The following is a 17001-nucleotide window of genomic DNA, read 5'->3' on the forward strand; positions in this document are numbered from 1 at the left end:
TCTTCATCTTCATTTTGTAAGAATAATTACATCCTTTCTCCATTGAGTAATTTAATATGATGCAACTAAAGCATCTAAATGCCCAAATGTTGTAAACATCTACAGTATTCATTGTCTCTAGAGCTTAATTTGAAAAAGCAAATTTAATAACCACAGTTTCTACATGTTAATAATGACAGTTTAGTCCTTATTATGCCAAAATTTCCAAAGGACTGAGTGGTAGATGTGTAGCAGGGGGTATCTTTGCTCCTCCTCATAGCTCAGAGTCAGATTTTTGGATTAATAGTTGCTCCTGGCTCCCAACAGACTTTACAGTGGGTTTGGTGCAACTAAGCCAGGCTAGGTTGTGAATCCTAGTGTTACCTTTTGGTGAATTAAGTATCAGAAAAAGATAATTAATCCTTAACTTCCTGGCTAGTACACTAAATGATGTTACTAGAAATTTAGGGCATCTAAGTTGACTTCAGTCCTTGCCTTTGGCAAGAGAATTCCAACAAGATGTGAACATAATAAAGGTGATAAGAAAGTTTATTAGAGAAGAAATATGGCAGAGAAAGAGAGTACATGGCATAGACGTCTATGCCACAGAAAGACAGATCTTTCGCCCTACCTCAGCCAACTTGCACCATCTTCCTTGTTGCAGAGATTGATCTTGGGTTAAATAGGGAGGATATAAATCCTTGAAGAAGGCTTTCTGATCTGTAGGTCTCCTTTCTATTTCCCTGTGAGTCCTTGACGCCAAAGATGTAAAGCTCCACTGGGTGCCAGTGGCTCCCACCCTAATCCTAGCTACTCAGGAAGTTTAGCTACTAATCCAGTGCCAGCCTGGACAGGAAAGTCCACGAGACTCTTATCTCAATTAACCAACAGAAAACTGGAAGTAGCACTGTGGCTCAAAATGATAGCCTTGGTCCTGAATTCAAGCCCCACGACTGACAAAAAAAAAAAAAAGAAAAGAAAAGAAAGAAAGAAAAAAAGGGATAAAAGAGATTTAGAGCCCCATCTTTATTTCATCATTCTTTTGTCCTTCCTACTTTATCGTTCTTTTTTTCTTCTGCTGCTGCTGTTCATGGGGCCTGAACTCAGGGCTACTGTCCATGAACTTCTTTTGCTCAAGGCAGTGTTCTAGCACTTGAGCCACGTCTGGCTTTCTCTGAGTAGTTTATTGGAGATAAGAATGTCATGAGGTCTGGGAAGGTGGTTCAGTGGTAGAGTGTTTCCCTTGCATGCATAAAGCCCTGGGTTTGATTCCTCAATACTACCTAAACAGTAAAAGCCGAAAGTGGCTTGATAGCTATAGCCTTGAACTGAATAGCTCAGGGACAGCACCCAGGCCCAGAATTCAAGATCCAGAACTGACCAAGAAAAAAAAAAGAATGTCATAAATTTTCCTGTCCTGGCTAGCTTCGAATCAGCCTCCTTTAGTAGCTAGGATTACAGAGGTTAACTACTGATGCCTGACTTCTTCATTCTTTTGTAGCCCCCTGCCCCCGTTTTGTTGTCAGGCAGGTTTTAGTTTATAAGCTTATCCTGCCATCTGCAAGTTGTGTAGGCACAGTTCCCCGATTGCCTGCCTTTCTACTGACTCCTGCCATTAGCACCAGGCTGCTTCAGTCTCAGCATCCATCCTCCTACACCCCTTTTCTATACTGTAGAGAGCTACAACAAGGTAACTACTTCTAGGATCCTTTGTTATCAGAGAGTCCTCCCACCAACCCTATATTGCTGCAATCAGTCAGCCTTGACTCTTCCAGAGGTTTTTGTGTTTGTGAAATAAGTCCAGAGTTTTCCTTTTCCCATAATCTTCAGGGTGAGCTTCAGTGTTGGAACATAAGGGAGACGGGTGTCTGGTTTTTTCCCCCTTACACCTTATATTTCCTGTTACAAGTAATCTAAATTGTTTCATTTCCTTGTCATTTAAATCATTCTAACCTTTACAATTGATGTATAGTTATCTGTACTCGTTCTTTTTTCTCAGAATACAAATGAATACATCATTTCTACCGATGTTAAAAGTGATACATCATTGGATCTGATCTGTTTCTCTTCAGTATGATTCTTGTCTTCTGATTTCTTGTTGTTGTTATTCTTGTGATGTTTGGGATCAAACTCAAGGCATTGCAAACAAACACTAGGCAAGCACCTTACCCAAAGCTACATCCTCAACCTTCCAATTTCATTTTGTGGTTGTTGTTGGTACTGGGATTTGAACTCAGGGCTTCATGCCTTCTTGGCAAGCATTCTACAGCTTGAACTCTATCCCTACCCACCCCCCATATTCTTTTTGCTTTAGTTTCCTCTTGAGGTATTATGCTTTTGGTAGCCTCGGATTTCAATCCTCCGACTTCCACCTCCTGAGTAGATAGATGGTTGGTGTGTGGCACCATACTCTCTTCTGATTTCTCAAAGTTATATTACTAGTCAAAACATATTAACAATGTTTTCTATAAGTTTTTATAGAGAAATGCATATTTCTCTATAAAACATATTTTGTCAAAAGGCTGTTCTTCAGTTGCCAACATTATCAGTGCAGATGCATTAAATTGTAAGTTCAGAAAACTCAGTTCAGGATGACTTATAGAAAGTATATGTAAAAAAAAAAAGAAAGAAAGTATATGTATTGGCAACAGTCCATCCTCCAAATTGTTTTGCTTTCACAACTCAGTGATGACATTAAGAATTTAGGTTTTTTTGGGGGGGGGAGGATGGGAAGGGATGGGAAGGGGAAACAAAGGAGGAGGCTACAATGCTTGATAAGAAATGTACTCATTATCTTGCCCATGTAATTGTAACCCTCTGTACAGTATTTTCATAATTTAAAAAAAAAAAAGAATTTGGTTTTCTTGCCGGGCACCAGTGGCTCACACCTGTAATCCTAGCTACTCGGGAGGCTGAGATCTGAGGATCATGGTTCAAAGCCAGCCTGGGCAAGGGAAATCTATGAGACTCTGATCTCCAATAAACCACTAGAAAACCGAAGTGGTGCTGTGGCTCAAGAGGTAGAGCGCTCATCTTGAGCTGAAGAGTGCAGAGACAGCGCCCAAGCCCAGAGTTCAAGCCCCACGACCGACCAAAAAAAAAAAAAAGAATTTGGTTTTCTTTATACTCTTCTTTTTTTGGGGGGTGGGGGACCGGTTGTGGGGCTTGAACTCTGGGCTTGGGCGCTGTCCCTCAGCTCTTCAGCTCAAGGCTAGCGCTCTATCACTTGAGCCACAGCGCCACTTCTGGCTTTTTTCCTTATGTGGTGCTGAGGAATCGAACCCAGGGCCTCATGCATGCAAGGCAAGCGCTCTACCACTGAGACACCTTCCCAGCCCCTCTTTATACTCTTCTGTCTTGAGTCTTACCTTTCTTTTATGAGGGAGAGGTGAATGCCCTTTTATTTTATTGATTGATTGATTGATTGTGGTACTGACATTTAAACTCAGGGCCCAAGTGAAGCATTCTACCACTTGAGTCTTACCTCCAACTAATGTCCATTGATCTTAATTGAGGTGTGTGCCTCTGCCTTGAACCAGCAGTTGTAGCTGGGATTTGTTCTTGGAAGCTCAGACTAGGAGTCAGCTTTTCCTCACCTGCAAGGCTGTGGGAGGAGACACAAAAACCCGTGGGTACTGGGTGGCTATCCAGAGGAGGAGGAAATGGATGAAGGGTGACAGCCCCTATCCTCATGCCATGTGTTTTGAAGTCATTTGGTTTTCATTATATAAGTGCTTGCTCTTTTTTTTCTTCATTTTTTTTCTTTTTCTGTTTTTAGGGGCTGTTCCAACAACCAAACGGACAGGCATTCCAGCTCCACGGGACCTCTCAGTAGCTATCTCAAGAGAGAGATCTGTGCCACGTGGTTCCTCCAATCCTAAGAAATCAGGGTCCAGTCCAACTTCCTCCTGCACACCCACTCCTACCAAGCACCTGAGGAACACTTCTGCAAAACCCAAGCAAGACCATGAAGGTGGAGAGAAGGCTGTGCTCGAGTCCCAGGTTCGGGAACTTCTGGCAGAAGCCAAAGCCAAAGACAGTGAAATCAACAGACTTCGAAGTGAACTAAAGAAATGCAAAGAGAGAAGGGCTTTGAGCACTGAGGGGACTGATGCTTCAGACCTGAGTGCAGATGGAACAACTGCTCCACCAGGTGACATAGAACCTTTGGTAAGAGCCCTTGAGGAGAAGAATAAGACTTTTCAAAAAGAGCTTGCTGACCTAGAGGAAGAAAACCGGGCCTTGAAGGAGAAACTGACTTACCTTGAGCAGTCACCAAATTCAGAAGGAACAGCAAGTCACATTGGTGACAGCAGCTGCCCAACATCCACAACTCAAGAGTCAAGCTTTGGAAGCCCAACTGGAAATGAGCTGTCAAGTGAGACTGATGAGTACAAAAGAAACGCACATGGGAATGCATTAAAGACATCGGGTTCTTCAAGCAGTGATGTTACCAAAGCTTCATTGTCACCAGATGCCTCTGATTTTGAGCACATCACTGCGGATACCCCATCTCGGCCCCTGTCTTCCACTAGCAACCCTTTTAAGAACTCAAAGTGTTCCCCTGTGGGGAGCTCCCCAAACAACACAAGCGAGCTGTCTCTGGCTTCTCTTACAGAGAAAATACAAAAGATGGAAGAGAATCAGCACAGCACCACAGAAGAGCTGCAGGCTACTCTGCAAGAATTATCAGACCAGCAGCAAATGGTCCAGGAACTGACAGCTGAGAATGAAAAGCTGGTGGATGAGAAGACAATTTTAGAGACATCCTTCCACCAGCATCGAGAGAGGGCAGAACAGCTAAGTCAAGAAAATGAGAAACTCATCAATCTTTTACAAGAGCGAGTAAAGATTGAAGAGCCCAGCACCCAGGGAGGAAAAATCCTTGAACTAGAGCAGAAGTGCACAGATATTCTTGAGAATAGTCGCTTTGAAAGAGAGAAGCTGCTCAACATTCAGCAGCAGCTTACCTGTAGCTTACGGAAGGTTGAAGAAGAAAACCAAGGAGCTTTAGATAGGATTAAGCACCTGAAGGAAGAAAATGACAAACTAAATGGGTTTCTGGAACGAGAAAGGTGTAATAATAGTGTGATGGCCAAAACTTTGGAAGAATGTAGAGTTACCTTGGAAGGCTTGAAGATGGAGAATGGGTCCTTGAAGGCTCACTTGGAGAGTGATAAGCGAAAGGCTACAGAAACCAGTAGTATCGAAGGCCAGACTACAGAGAACTGCGAAGTTCAGGAGATGTTGAAAGCAGCAAGAGCTGAGAAGGATCAGCTAGAACTGTCTTGTACTGAGCTCAGACAAGAATTGCTAAAGGCAAATGGTGAAATTAAACACGTCTCAAGCCTGCTAGCCAAGGTAAGAAGAGAGATGTCTTTACTGGCATCTGTGAGTCCTTGTTAGCATTTCTCTTTGTTAACATTATCTTTGTTGTAAAACAAAAATAATCATTTGTTGAGTCACTTTTACCCATAAATCTTGCATTCTAGCTCAAAAAAGACCTATTGGATTTCAGAGAAGCATTGGGAAATATCCCAAATTTCTGACTAGAGGCATTCAAGATTGAGTGGGAATGTAATAAATAGTATCAGTGATGTAGTAATAAAGAATATCCTATTCTAGAAAGTATGGCTAAGGCTAGCACACTTACCTAGCATGCATAAGGTCCTGGGTTTGATTTCCAACACCACAAAAACAATAAGATAAAATAAATTTAGAACCCCCGCTTTCACTATATTTATGTCAGTATAACATGTGGAGGAGATGGGGACAAACAAGTCGTTTAAGGATTCAGGTGGACCTGTTGCAACAATGAGAAGTACAAAATGTCATGTCAAAACCAACTTTACAATGTCGGTGTGGGGGAGGGAGGGGGGTATAATTGGGTGGGGGGAGGGGGGAGGCTGGGAAGGGAGGTGAAGGGTAAACAAAGGAGGAGGCTGCAATGCTTGGTAAGAAATGTATGCATTATCCTGCCCATGTAATTGTAGCCCCTCTGTACAGTATGTTCTCAAATAAAATAAAATAAAATAAATAAATAAATAAATAAATAAATTTAGAACCATCATGTCTGTACATACTATTAATTTTTTTGCTGCATTAGTATTTTTGAGCCTATTCTTATCATCAAATACTCTTTTAAACATTGTTTTAAAGCCAGATAATTATCTTATATTCACCAGTTCCCTCTTGTTGAACATATGTGCATTACTAGATGTTTATGTTCTTTCTGGTCTTTCAATACTGTAAATGCATTTTTGATATCTCTCTGATTATTTCTTTAGGAAAAATTCCTAGACGTTGACTTAGTGAGTCAAGGAGTATAAACATTTTTAAAGACTTTAACACATCCAGCCAGATTACCCTCCAAGAAAGATTATGCCAAGTTGTTCTAAACCAGCAGTTCATGAGAATACTTGTTTCCCTGAGCCCTTGCCAACTCTTGCTATTAAATTATGTCATCAAATCTGTTAATCATTTCCTTTAATTTTTTTCTTTTTAGCTTGGAGCCCAAATAAATAATCACTTCTTTCATTTTTAATAACCCTTTGATTGGTCTGGAATTTTATTATTTGATGCAAGATTGGAAGTGATTATATGATATTTTGCCCACCTCACAGAGTAGTGCTGAGAAAGATTCAGAAGATGGATTCCTATTCTGTGTTCTCCAACTTCTGAGTTTGTGGTTTGGAGTGATAGGTTAAAAACCTCTTTCCCCCTTATTTTGGGGGTCATCAGTATTTCAAAACATAGTTTTATATCATGAGCTTCCAAGGACAAAACTTTTCTCTATTGCTCCTTCTGTTTTAGGATTAGTCAGTTGTGCCCTGCATTTGGCTGATGGTCTTAGTAGTAGGTTATGTTAGGAACTTTTATTGTCTATGTTCTAAATTCAAAGATATTTTATTGAAGATAATTGAAGCAATTTTATTAGAGATTATTAGCCGGGAACTTGTTCAAATTGTAGATTGATAAATTAAACTTTTCATTAAGTAACTTTGCAAAAAAAGACTGCTTTTTTTTTTCTTAAATAATACTCATTGCCATGTTACAAAGTGTTCAGTTTCCTAGGTGGACCTTCACAAGTCTCCTCTCAGTTCCTTATCTAGCTCTTTGGTACTGTGATTGGCGTTATATTAAATACAGGTGTCAATATTTGGCCCATTAAAATAATTTGAGGCTGAAGATGGCTTAAGTGGTAGAGCACCTGCCTAGCAAGCTCGAAGCCCTGGTTCAGACCCTAATACTGTCAAGTTGTTGTTTTTCACTGATCAGAAAATTATATATTTGTTACAAAAGAATTAGAAAATACAGGAAAGTATAGAAAAGAAAGAATTGCCAACATTTTGTTGTATAGCCTTTCAGACTGTTTCTCAATGTCTTACTTTTGGTGTGTGTATAAATCTGTATTGACAGGATTATGGTAATCTTTTTGTTCATAAAAAAGAGTATGTTTATTTTTATTTCATGAATACAATGGACTAGTTAGATTAATTTATAAATTATTTTTCCTTTATTAGTTATTCTTGAAAGATTTTTTTTTTGCCAGTCCTGGGGCTTTAACTCTTGGCCTTGGCTCTGTCCTTGAGCTTCTTTCTACTCAAGTAGTAGAGCTAGTGCTCTACCACTTAAGCCATAGCACCATTTTGGTGTTTTCTGAGTAGTTTATTGGAGATAAGAGTCTCATGAACTTTCCTGCCTGGGCTGGCATTGAACCAGGATCCTCCTGAGTAGTTAGGATTACAAGTGTGAGCCACCAGCATCTGGTATGAACTTGCCCTTTTTATAGCTTTGCCTGAATCTAGAGTTTTGTTGTCTAAATTTAATCTGCTTGGAGGAAAATGAAAATATTTGCATTGTCTTAAGAGTTCAAACTACCTATAAACTTAAAGTCAAGCTATTATAATTGGTACACAATCAAGCTGTTATTCATATATTCCAAGTCTTATTTCCTGAATTATCAAATGCTAAGTGGGATGTAACAATTTAGCCAGTGCTTAGGTGAGATGTGAGGCATAGTGTCATCTAGGGCTTCTTTTATATATATCATAACCCTGATCTGAGCTTGCTCTGCTTTGTGTGAACAGAAGTGTAGTCTTGTAATTGCAGTCAATTTGTAACTTACACTAATCATCCTGCTCTTTTATATTAACATAGAAAAAAAACCCCAGACCTCCTAAACAGATGGTCTTGGCCTACTTTCTGTTGGGTAATTTATAAAGAAAAAGGTTTAGTTTGGCTCTCAGTTCCAGAAATCAGGAAGTATAAAACTAGGCATCCACATGTGGTGAGGGTGCACAGTGGAGGGAGAAGCTGTAGCATGTGACAAAGTATGTGTGTAAGAGTGAGGAAAGATGCCAAGTATGCTTTAAAACAATACCTTGAGGGATTCAGCCAGAGTACCTGTGAGATACTCTTAATCCACACATGAGGACAGAGCCCTCTAGCCTCACCACCTCTAAAAGGCCCTGCCTCCCAAGACCACTCCATTGAGAGTGAGATTTCAGCATGAGTTTGCTTGTGGACAAACAATATACAAGCTATTGCTGAGACAGATAGTTTAGTGTATGCCCACGGCAGAATATCAGCTAAGCCACCAGCAGCCATGAATTCAGAAGGTAGTACTAGAGGCATCTGTAGCCTAAAGGACATTAGGAACACTTTAGCATAGACCTATCATATAGGGTAAAATGTATATTACAAATCCTTATGGAATGCCAGATGACTAATCTCATTTCCTTGGGCCCCTCTGCATGGCACAGTGTTGGATGAAATTGTGATGGTGGATAGTTTCAGCCTTGTACCAAATTCATCATTAAGTATGTTTGTGGTAGGCATTTGGTACATGCTGTTTATTATCTTATCCACATATTTTGCTGTTGAGTGTCTTGTTTTTAAATAAGAGAATTGAATTCTTTTCTTCTTCACTTCTTGGTCTTTGGTGAAAATCAAATGTGAATTTTTTCCACATTTACTGACATGATGTTATTTTGTTATATCACGATATAATTTTTCTCTTTCAATTTGTTATTGAGGTGAATTACAACAGATTTTCTAAGGCAAGCCAGTGTTAACTCATCCTGGCATTCCTGGTGTGAATCTTAATTCTTCAGTCATTTCATTTGACATTTTTAACCCAGGACTGTCATACATAGTCATTGCAGGCATCATTCAGAGTGACTTTTATTATCCCTAGTTTTCCTGTCTCAGGGTAAGTCTTCAGGGGTCCCTCTGCTGGTCCTTCTTGTAACTTTTAGTCTCAGCGTCAGGGACACTTTTTCAGAGATGCCTTGAGTCCTGTGGGGTTACTGTCTCACAGACCCAAGTTCTCTCAATAAATTACATCACCCTACATCAGTGAGGATCATTGTGAAAGCCCCCTTGGTTTCCTTGGCAGGTGGTAGTGAATCTGATAGGGAAAACTTTGTGCCTTTGGGAACATTTTTCCTGCCTAGAGGAGACTGGGCTACATGCCAGTTGCATAAGGTTATTTAAGCAAAGATTTGGAAATTTCAGTTATTTTCAACTCCCAAAATTTACCCATTTCTGGCTACAAAGTGTCCTCTCTCTGTTGAAACTTCCTTGGGAGGAAGGCATATGGAAACTTTCATAAGCAAACCTTGTTTACCGGCTTCCCTTGTACAAGGCAAGAGGAGGTAGAAGTCAACAGGAATCTTGGAGGTGGCAGTTTGGGAAAAGGCCTACCAATCCTTCTCTAACCAGCCTGGGATGTTGTACTCATGGACTTGGGGGATCTGCCATAGCCCTAACCTGGCTGTGTATCAGAAGCTGATGCTCACTAAGATTAAACTACACTGTCAGAATGCCTTGTGCATTCAGGACCTGGGTGCTGTTGCTGAGCTTTTTTGCTCAAAGCTAGCACTCTACCACTTGAGCCACATCTCCCCTTCTGGCTTTTTTTTTTTTGGTGATTCATTGAAGAGTCATGACTTGCCTCGGCTGGCTTTGAACCACAATTCTCAAATCTCAGCTTCCTGCATAGCTAAGATTACAGATGGGAGCCACTGGTACCTGGTTTCATGACACACATTTTTATTACAAAATGCAAAAATTCCAAGTTATTTCCTCTTACGTAAAGTTTCAGCATTGTAGTTTCTTACACATACCTGGTGGATTTAGTAAATATTTATCAGATGAGTAAATGAATGAGTATAAATCAGAATTCTGCAACAGAATTAAGAGAGAGGCTATAATAATTTTTCTCAGTATATTAAAAGCATAGCTAACATTTTAGTCATTATGTGTCATAGGTACTATTTAGATAGATTAAGGAAGATTCAACCTTCTCCAAGAGATTACTTAATTTCTTTGTTCTGTAAGAGCATTAGCTAGGGGTTAAGTACTAGATGGAATAACATTCTTCTTCTGGAGAATGTTGATTTTTTAAAATTGGATCGTGGTTATAAACACTTAATTTTTTAATCGTCCTTTTAAATGATTAAAGCTGTTTCAGGTTGGTGAGAGTAAGCACAATTGCTTGATTGACAATTTTCAAATCCTTTCCTCCTAGAGACTCCCTCAATCCCCACACCAGCCTTCTTCACAGTAATGACTGCCCTGGAACTGCCCCCCAGGTTGAGCAGAAACAAGGGCGAGACCAGGGACCATTATTGTTGGCCACCATGTCCAGCTGTGCTGCCTCTTCTCTTCTGAAGTCCTCTCACAGGCAGCAAGCAATTGCGGTCTTAGCTTTTTCTCTATGGAAACCAGAAGACCTGTCGAGCAGCCACTTTTTCAGCGATCTGGTGGACTGTATCATAATAACTAGGGCTGCTTTAAATACCTCAATGCGGTCTTTCATCATTCTCTGCCATTGTAGATTATTTGTATTGGTCCTCAACATGATTTTGTTGAATGGACAATATAATCACCAAGTTCACTAAAAATCCAGGCAAAGTGACAAAATTAGTGATGTAAAGGACTTTCCTAGCCTATGTGAAGCCTTGAGAGCATACCCAACACCACAAAGCAAAATACAAGTAAAGGATAAGTATCCTATATAAGAAACAATTAGAGAGTTTATTTTACAAACCAGATTTCTCCCTATTAGCAACATCACCTCCCCACTTCCCTTGCTGTTTTGTATATATCTTTAATGATACTGGAATTTATTATAATGACCTAACTATGTTTGCTGAGGTCTCTGTGGTATTGGTGTGTGACTATTTGGATGAAAATACGAACAAAGGTTTGTTATACTTAGCTAAAGAGAGCTGGATAGATGCACCTTACAGAGATATTCACTGTAGTCAAATAATACAATGGTAAAACCATCATGGCCAAGAAGGTGTGTGTGTGTGTGTGTGTGTGTGTGTGTGTGTGTGTGTGTGTGTGTGTGTGTGTGTGTGTGTGTGTGTGTGTGTGTGTGTATGCACGCATGCATACACATGTGGCATCACAGTGTTCTGAAGCACACTGTTCTGTAATAGCTGCTGAATGCACCCAACTAAAGTGTCTGTCTAGGATTCATTCTTGCCAAGAAGTCATGACATCCCATATCTACTCCATCAGGAAAATGAAGGCCCAGGTCTTCCCTTTATGAACAGGGTACCAGAGAGCATTCTCAGTTGGGAACTCCTGAGGCATTAGCTCTGTTCTTCATGTAAGAACTTCACAGTTTTGTCTCTCTCAGATTCTACCTTGACTCTCCCACTATGAGGATTCCGAGAACATTTCTCATCAAATCTCCTGCACACATTTATTTCCAAGTGTTTCTTGTAGCACCTAGCCAGTGATAGTATTTTTCTCCAAGTTCAGTCAGTGTTTGATAAGCTGGATGAAAGTGGTGACACTTGCTTAGATTCTAGCTGGGTTTGATTGGCAGATCACAGAACAGCTTCTGTGGCCCGCTGCTTTTGGTAATTGCCTCAGTCAGGTGGGCTCTCATTGCCCGCTCTGGGATGCTCAGGTATCCTGGAATATTGGTTTGGATCTGTCTGTAATGCAGTTTCAATGGCTCCATTTGATTTTTAAAGATGTGTGATGCCTACAGTGATTTCTCTTTTCATGAGAGACATTTTAAACTATGTTGCTGGATGTCAGTGTTTAATGTACAGAAAAGCTGAATTCACAAGTTTGCCTTAGCTGCCAGTAGAGATGTTCATGACACAAAAAGGCAGCCTAGAACTCTGTTAATGATAATGGAAGTATAGGGGTTTGGTCCCAGCTGTTTCTTTAAAAAATAGTTTTATTATCTTTAAGTAATTGTACAAAGGAGTTGCCATTCAGCAAAGCAGTTTATGAACATGGTGTGTCTTGATCAGTGTCACCTCTTTCAATATTTTCACCCATCCCTCCCAACCCACCCCTTCCCTCACTTTTCCTCATTTTGTAGGATATATATAGAATTTTTTGCCATTTAACAAAGCAGCTTATGGATACTAACAAAGCAGTTTGTGAATACAATGTATCTTGATTAGCTATTTCTTTTCAAGTGATTTAATCTGCCTCCCAACCATTAGTCCCTCATTCTATTCTGTAAATTTATTTTGAACCCACAGCAATCCCAAACAGTCATATACACAGTACTGGACTCCAAGTGATATGCTTCTGGCTGAAGATTCCAGGACACAGAGTTAGCCAGCCAGCTCTGCAGAAAGCTACACTGGCTGCCTCCGCATGTGGGACTCAAAGCCTTCTGTTGCTGCTTTGAGACACCAGCCTTCTAGTAACTAAAGTGCAGCAACTCTTGCTCCTTAAAATCATCATCTATTTCATGGAAAGTAGCTATTATTGGGATGTAGGACTTATGGCCTTTTCCACAAATTATGATTTTCTTGATCAAATAGACTTATTTATATTATTCTGTCTTATATACACATAAGACATAAGCCATTTTGGGAGAAAGAATGGCTTCTATTAAGGGCTTACTCTGTTCTAGGAACTGTGATAAACTCTGTAAGTAACATTATTTTATTGAGTTGCCCTTATTGTTCAGATGAAGAAACTGAGATAGGGATATTAAAAGAATAGAAGGCTTGATTTGGTGGAATTGAGATTTAAACCCTGGCTTTATTGGCTCTAGAATTTGCAACCTGAGCCATTTTCATCATTCGGCACCTTTCAAACTTTTCTGATCACAGCCTACAGTGATTATTTTAGGATGCAATACAGAGACACACACACACTTCTGTAGTTGAAATACTAGTTTCACACAGCAGTGCTAACCCTTAATACAGGCAGTGCTGCTGCTGTATCATATTTGTTCCCTTCTTCCCTCCTTATTTCCCTCTGTCCCCCCATCCATCCCTCTTCCTTCCTCTCCCTCTACCGTTCCCTTTCCCTACCATCCATCCCAACTTCCTGAGTGAAAAAGACTTTAGTGATAGTTCAGTCATCCATCTTTATTTAGTGCCTCCTCTGTGTCTGACACTGCAGGTGCAGAGAATACAGTAATGAATGAAGCAGACAAGGTCCCTTTTCCCATAGAGTTTATAGCCAGAAGGTTTTGCACGTGAAATGCAATTGATCAAAACAAAAAACCCAACTGTATAGTATAGCGCCACCACTAAAAAAAATCTAGCAAGAAATCTATTGCATATTAAGCTTTGATTTTCTAAGATACTTTAAATGCTGAGTATTAAAGGACTAGAACAATAATACTCACTGTATGATTTTTCATAATATATTCATACTTGAATACTAATATACAGCAATTACAGGAACGACCTCATGCAGTATTATCTACTGGATGCATCCCACCACAGTTAACAAGTTACGTGAGCATAATAAGCATTGTACGGTACAGGAAAAAAGCATATTGTGTATTATGCTTTACAGTTTATTACAGTATTCTGGGAAGCCATAATACAATTTATCATTTGTGTAAAATTTTAAATATTCCAAACAGTACTGTGTTATCATGACCACACATCAATTTTAATATGTCTGTCACTCTCAGAAGAGGGATGGAAGATTGAAGTGTAACAAATCTTGTTGAATTAAGATTTAGCAGGCTGAGCCGGGCACCAGTGGCTCACACCTGTAATCCTAGCTACTGAGGAGGCTGAGATCTGTGGATCGCGGTTCAAAGCCAGCCCGGGCATGAAAGTCCGTGAGACTCATATCTCCAAAAAAAACACTAGAAAACTGGAAGTGGTGCTGTGGCTCAGGTGGTAGAGTGCTCGCCTTGAGCTGAAGAGCTAAGGGACAGCGCCCAAGCCCAGAGTTCAAGCCCCACGACCGACAAAAAAAAAAAAAAAAAGATTTAGCAGGCTGGGTGCCAGTGGCTCACACCTCTAATCCTAGATATTCAGGAGTCTGAGATCTGAGGATTGCAGTTTGAAGCCATCCAGGGCAGAAAAGTCCTAGTGACTCTTATCTCCAATTAACAACTCAGAAACCAGAAGTACTGCTGTGGTTCAAGTGGTAGAGTGCTAGCCTTGAGCACAAAGAGGATCAGGGACAGTGCCCAGGCCCTGAGTTCAAGCCCCACAATTGACAAAAAAAAAAAAAAAAGAGTTAGCAAATACAACAAAATTTAACTATGGTTAAGTATGGGTAGGTACATGGTTTTCTTGTTACTTGGAGTGTTTGTGTCATTTACAAGTGTATAATTGAAGTGCAACATGGAAATAACTGCGCTATGCTACTTCTCTGTGTAGGGTGCGCGCATATTTCCGTATACTATGCTTTCTGACACACTTGTATTTTATTCATCCAAAGAAACACTAACCACAAAGGTCTTCTTTGAGGAGATGGGATATGCAGATCAGCTTGGCTTCATAGACTGTATATTACCAGCAGAGGGCGCTGCTCTGCAATGAATTGAGCTAGAGCTACCACAGGAGGTCACTCTCCTGTCAGTGTGATTCTAGAGCCTCCTAAGAAACTCTCTTCCGCTCCAGGGTTGGGAAGAAGGGTATTTAAATATAAGGGGCACAGAATCCATTCATTTGGACAATTGTGTTTCTCTGAACATACCTACTTTGTGAGTGAGCCTTGCTGCTGATCTGTGAAGAAACTTTGTTGTTGTTAAACTGGCCTGACAAGCCGGGTACCAGTGGCTCACACCTGTAATCCTAGCTATTCAGGAGGCTAAGATCTGAGGATCATGGTTCAAAGCCAGCCTGGGCAGGAAAGTCCATGAATCTCTTATCTCCAATAAACCACCAGAAAACCAGAAGTGGCACTGTAGCTCAAGTGGTAGAGTGCTAACCTTGAGCTGAAGAGCTGAGGGACAGCGCTCAGGCCCAGAGTTCAAGCCCCACAACTGACAAAAAAAAAAAAAAAAAACCCAAAAACTGACCTGACAATGTTCCTTTTTTCCTAGATGGAAAAGGATTATTCTTACCTGAAGGAGATCTGTGATCATCAAGCGGAACAGTTGAGCAGAACCAGCCTGAAACTGCAAGAGAAAGCATCAGAGAGTGATGCAGAGATCAAAGACATGAAAGAAACCATATTTGAATTGGAAGATCAGGTGGAGCAGCACCGGGCCGTGAAGCTACACAATAATCAACTCATTAGTGAGCTAGAAAGTAAGTGAAGTTACATGCAGGTGAAGTATGCACCTGGTGTTACTTCAGTGATAAAGAAATGTAGAAATAAGTAACATGGAAGAGTTTGTAAGGATATGTGTTGGCTAGGATATATGATGTCACTCCTTTGAGTGTTCCCAAGAAGAATTAAACTTGTCAAATGCTAGTAGTTCATATTCATAATCCTTCTACTCAGGAGACTTAGATCTGAAAATTGAGGTTCAAAGCCTAGGCAGGAAAGTGTGAGAATTCTATCTCCAATTAACCATCAAAAAGCCAGAAGTGGGAGTATGGCTTAAGTGGTAGAGTGCTAGCCCTGGGGGTGGGGGGAAGTAAAAAAGGAGGGACTGGGAGAGAGTGAGGGAATCAAAAAAAAAAAAAAAAAAAGCAAGAATGTGAGGCCCAGTGTTCAAACCTTAGTACCAGCACTTTAAAGAAAATTCAGTAATAAGCTGGGCGCCGGTGGCTCACGCCTATAATTCTAGCTACTCAGGAGGCTGAGTTCTGTGGATCGCGGTTCAAAGCCAGCCCAGGCAGGAAAGTCTGTGAAACTCTTTTTTTTTTTTTTTGGTCTGGTATGGGGCTTGAACTCTGGGCCTCAGCTCTGTCCCTGAGCTCTTTAGCTCAAGGATAGTGCTCTACCAACTTGAGCCACAGCACCACTTCCATGTGAAACTCTTATCTCCAATAAGCCACCAGAAAACCGGAAGTGGTGTTGTGGCATAGAGTGCTAGCCTTGAGCTGAAGAGGGACAGCGCCCAGGCCCAGAGCTCAAGCCCCATGACTGACAAAAATAAATACAAATTAAAAAAAGAAAATTCAGTAATCCCTAGCTGGGATTGGTGGCTCATGACTGTAATACTAGCTATTCAGGAGGCTGAAATTGGAAGGTCTGTGGTGTGAGGCCAGCCCAGACAAAAAATGGTGAGATCGTATATCAATCAATAAGAATCTGTTATCTTACCAATGTGAGAAGCATAAATAGGAGGCTTGAGGTCCAGTTCAGGCCAGACAAAAAGGAAGACCCTATCTGACAAATAGCTAAAGCAAAAAAGGCTGAGGACATGGTCCAAATAATGGAATACCTGCCTAGCAAGTATAAGGTTCTGAGTTCAAGTCATAGTACCACTGAAAAAGAAAACAAAATAATCAGTCATCTCTTAAAAAGGTTAAGGCATTGGTGACTGAAAAAAGAGACAAATCTGTATTTAGTTGTGTTGAGTTTACCTTGTGTGACAGAGCCACTCAACTGCCTGTATCCCAGTTGACCAACTCCACTTTGTGTTCAGCTGTGACTTGAGTTTTCCTAAGGGTTTGAGGGGTTATTGTTTCCTGCAGTTGTGGAGTATTGACAGTGTGTTGTCTTGAATCTGATGGATTGAGGGTTGAGTGATAGATGTTCAGAGTGAAACAAACAGTATGGATCCATAATCTAAGAGAGCAAACAATCCAGCATGTGTCCTAGTAGTGGTAAGATATCAAATAACCTGAATGTGTTGGCCATTTTATTCCTGAAGAG

General features: G+C 40.5%; 1 protein-coding gene across 5 annotated transcripts in view; it reads left to right on the forward strand.

Moving 5' to 3' along the window:
* The window catches only part of Specc1 (sperm antigen with calponin homology and coiled-coil domains 1), a 252278-nt gene that overhangs the window by 141989 nt on the left and 93288 nt on the right, over positions 1-17001 (forward strand). For all 5 annotated transcript variants that reach the window (XM_070027618.1, XM_070027617.1, XM_070027616.1 and 2 more), the window contains 2 exons: positions 3758-5340; positions 15275-15482. In XM_070027618.1, the coding sequence (XP_069883719.1) occupies positions 3758-5340; positions 15275-15482 (1791 nt within the window). The remainder of the gene's footprint in view (positions 1-3757; positions 5341-15274; positions 15483-17001) is intronic.

The sequence above is a fragment of the Dipodomys merriami genome, unplaced genomic scaffold (assembly GCF_024711535.1).
Source record: "Dipodomys merriami isolate MVZ:Mamm:240054 unplaced genomic scaffold, mDipMer1.0.p SCAF_19, whole genome shotgun sequence".
NCBI classification, from domain to species: Eukaryota; Metazoa; Chordata; class Mammalia; order Rodentia; family Heteromyidae; genus Dipodomys; species Dipodomys merriami.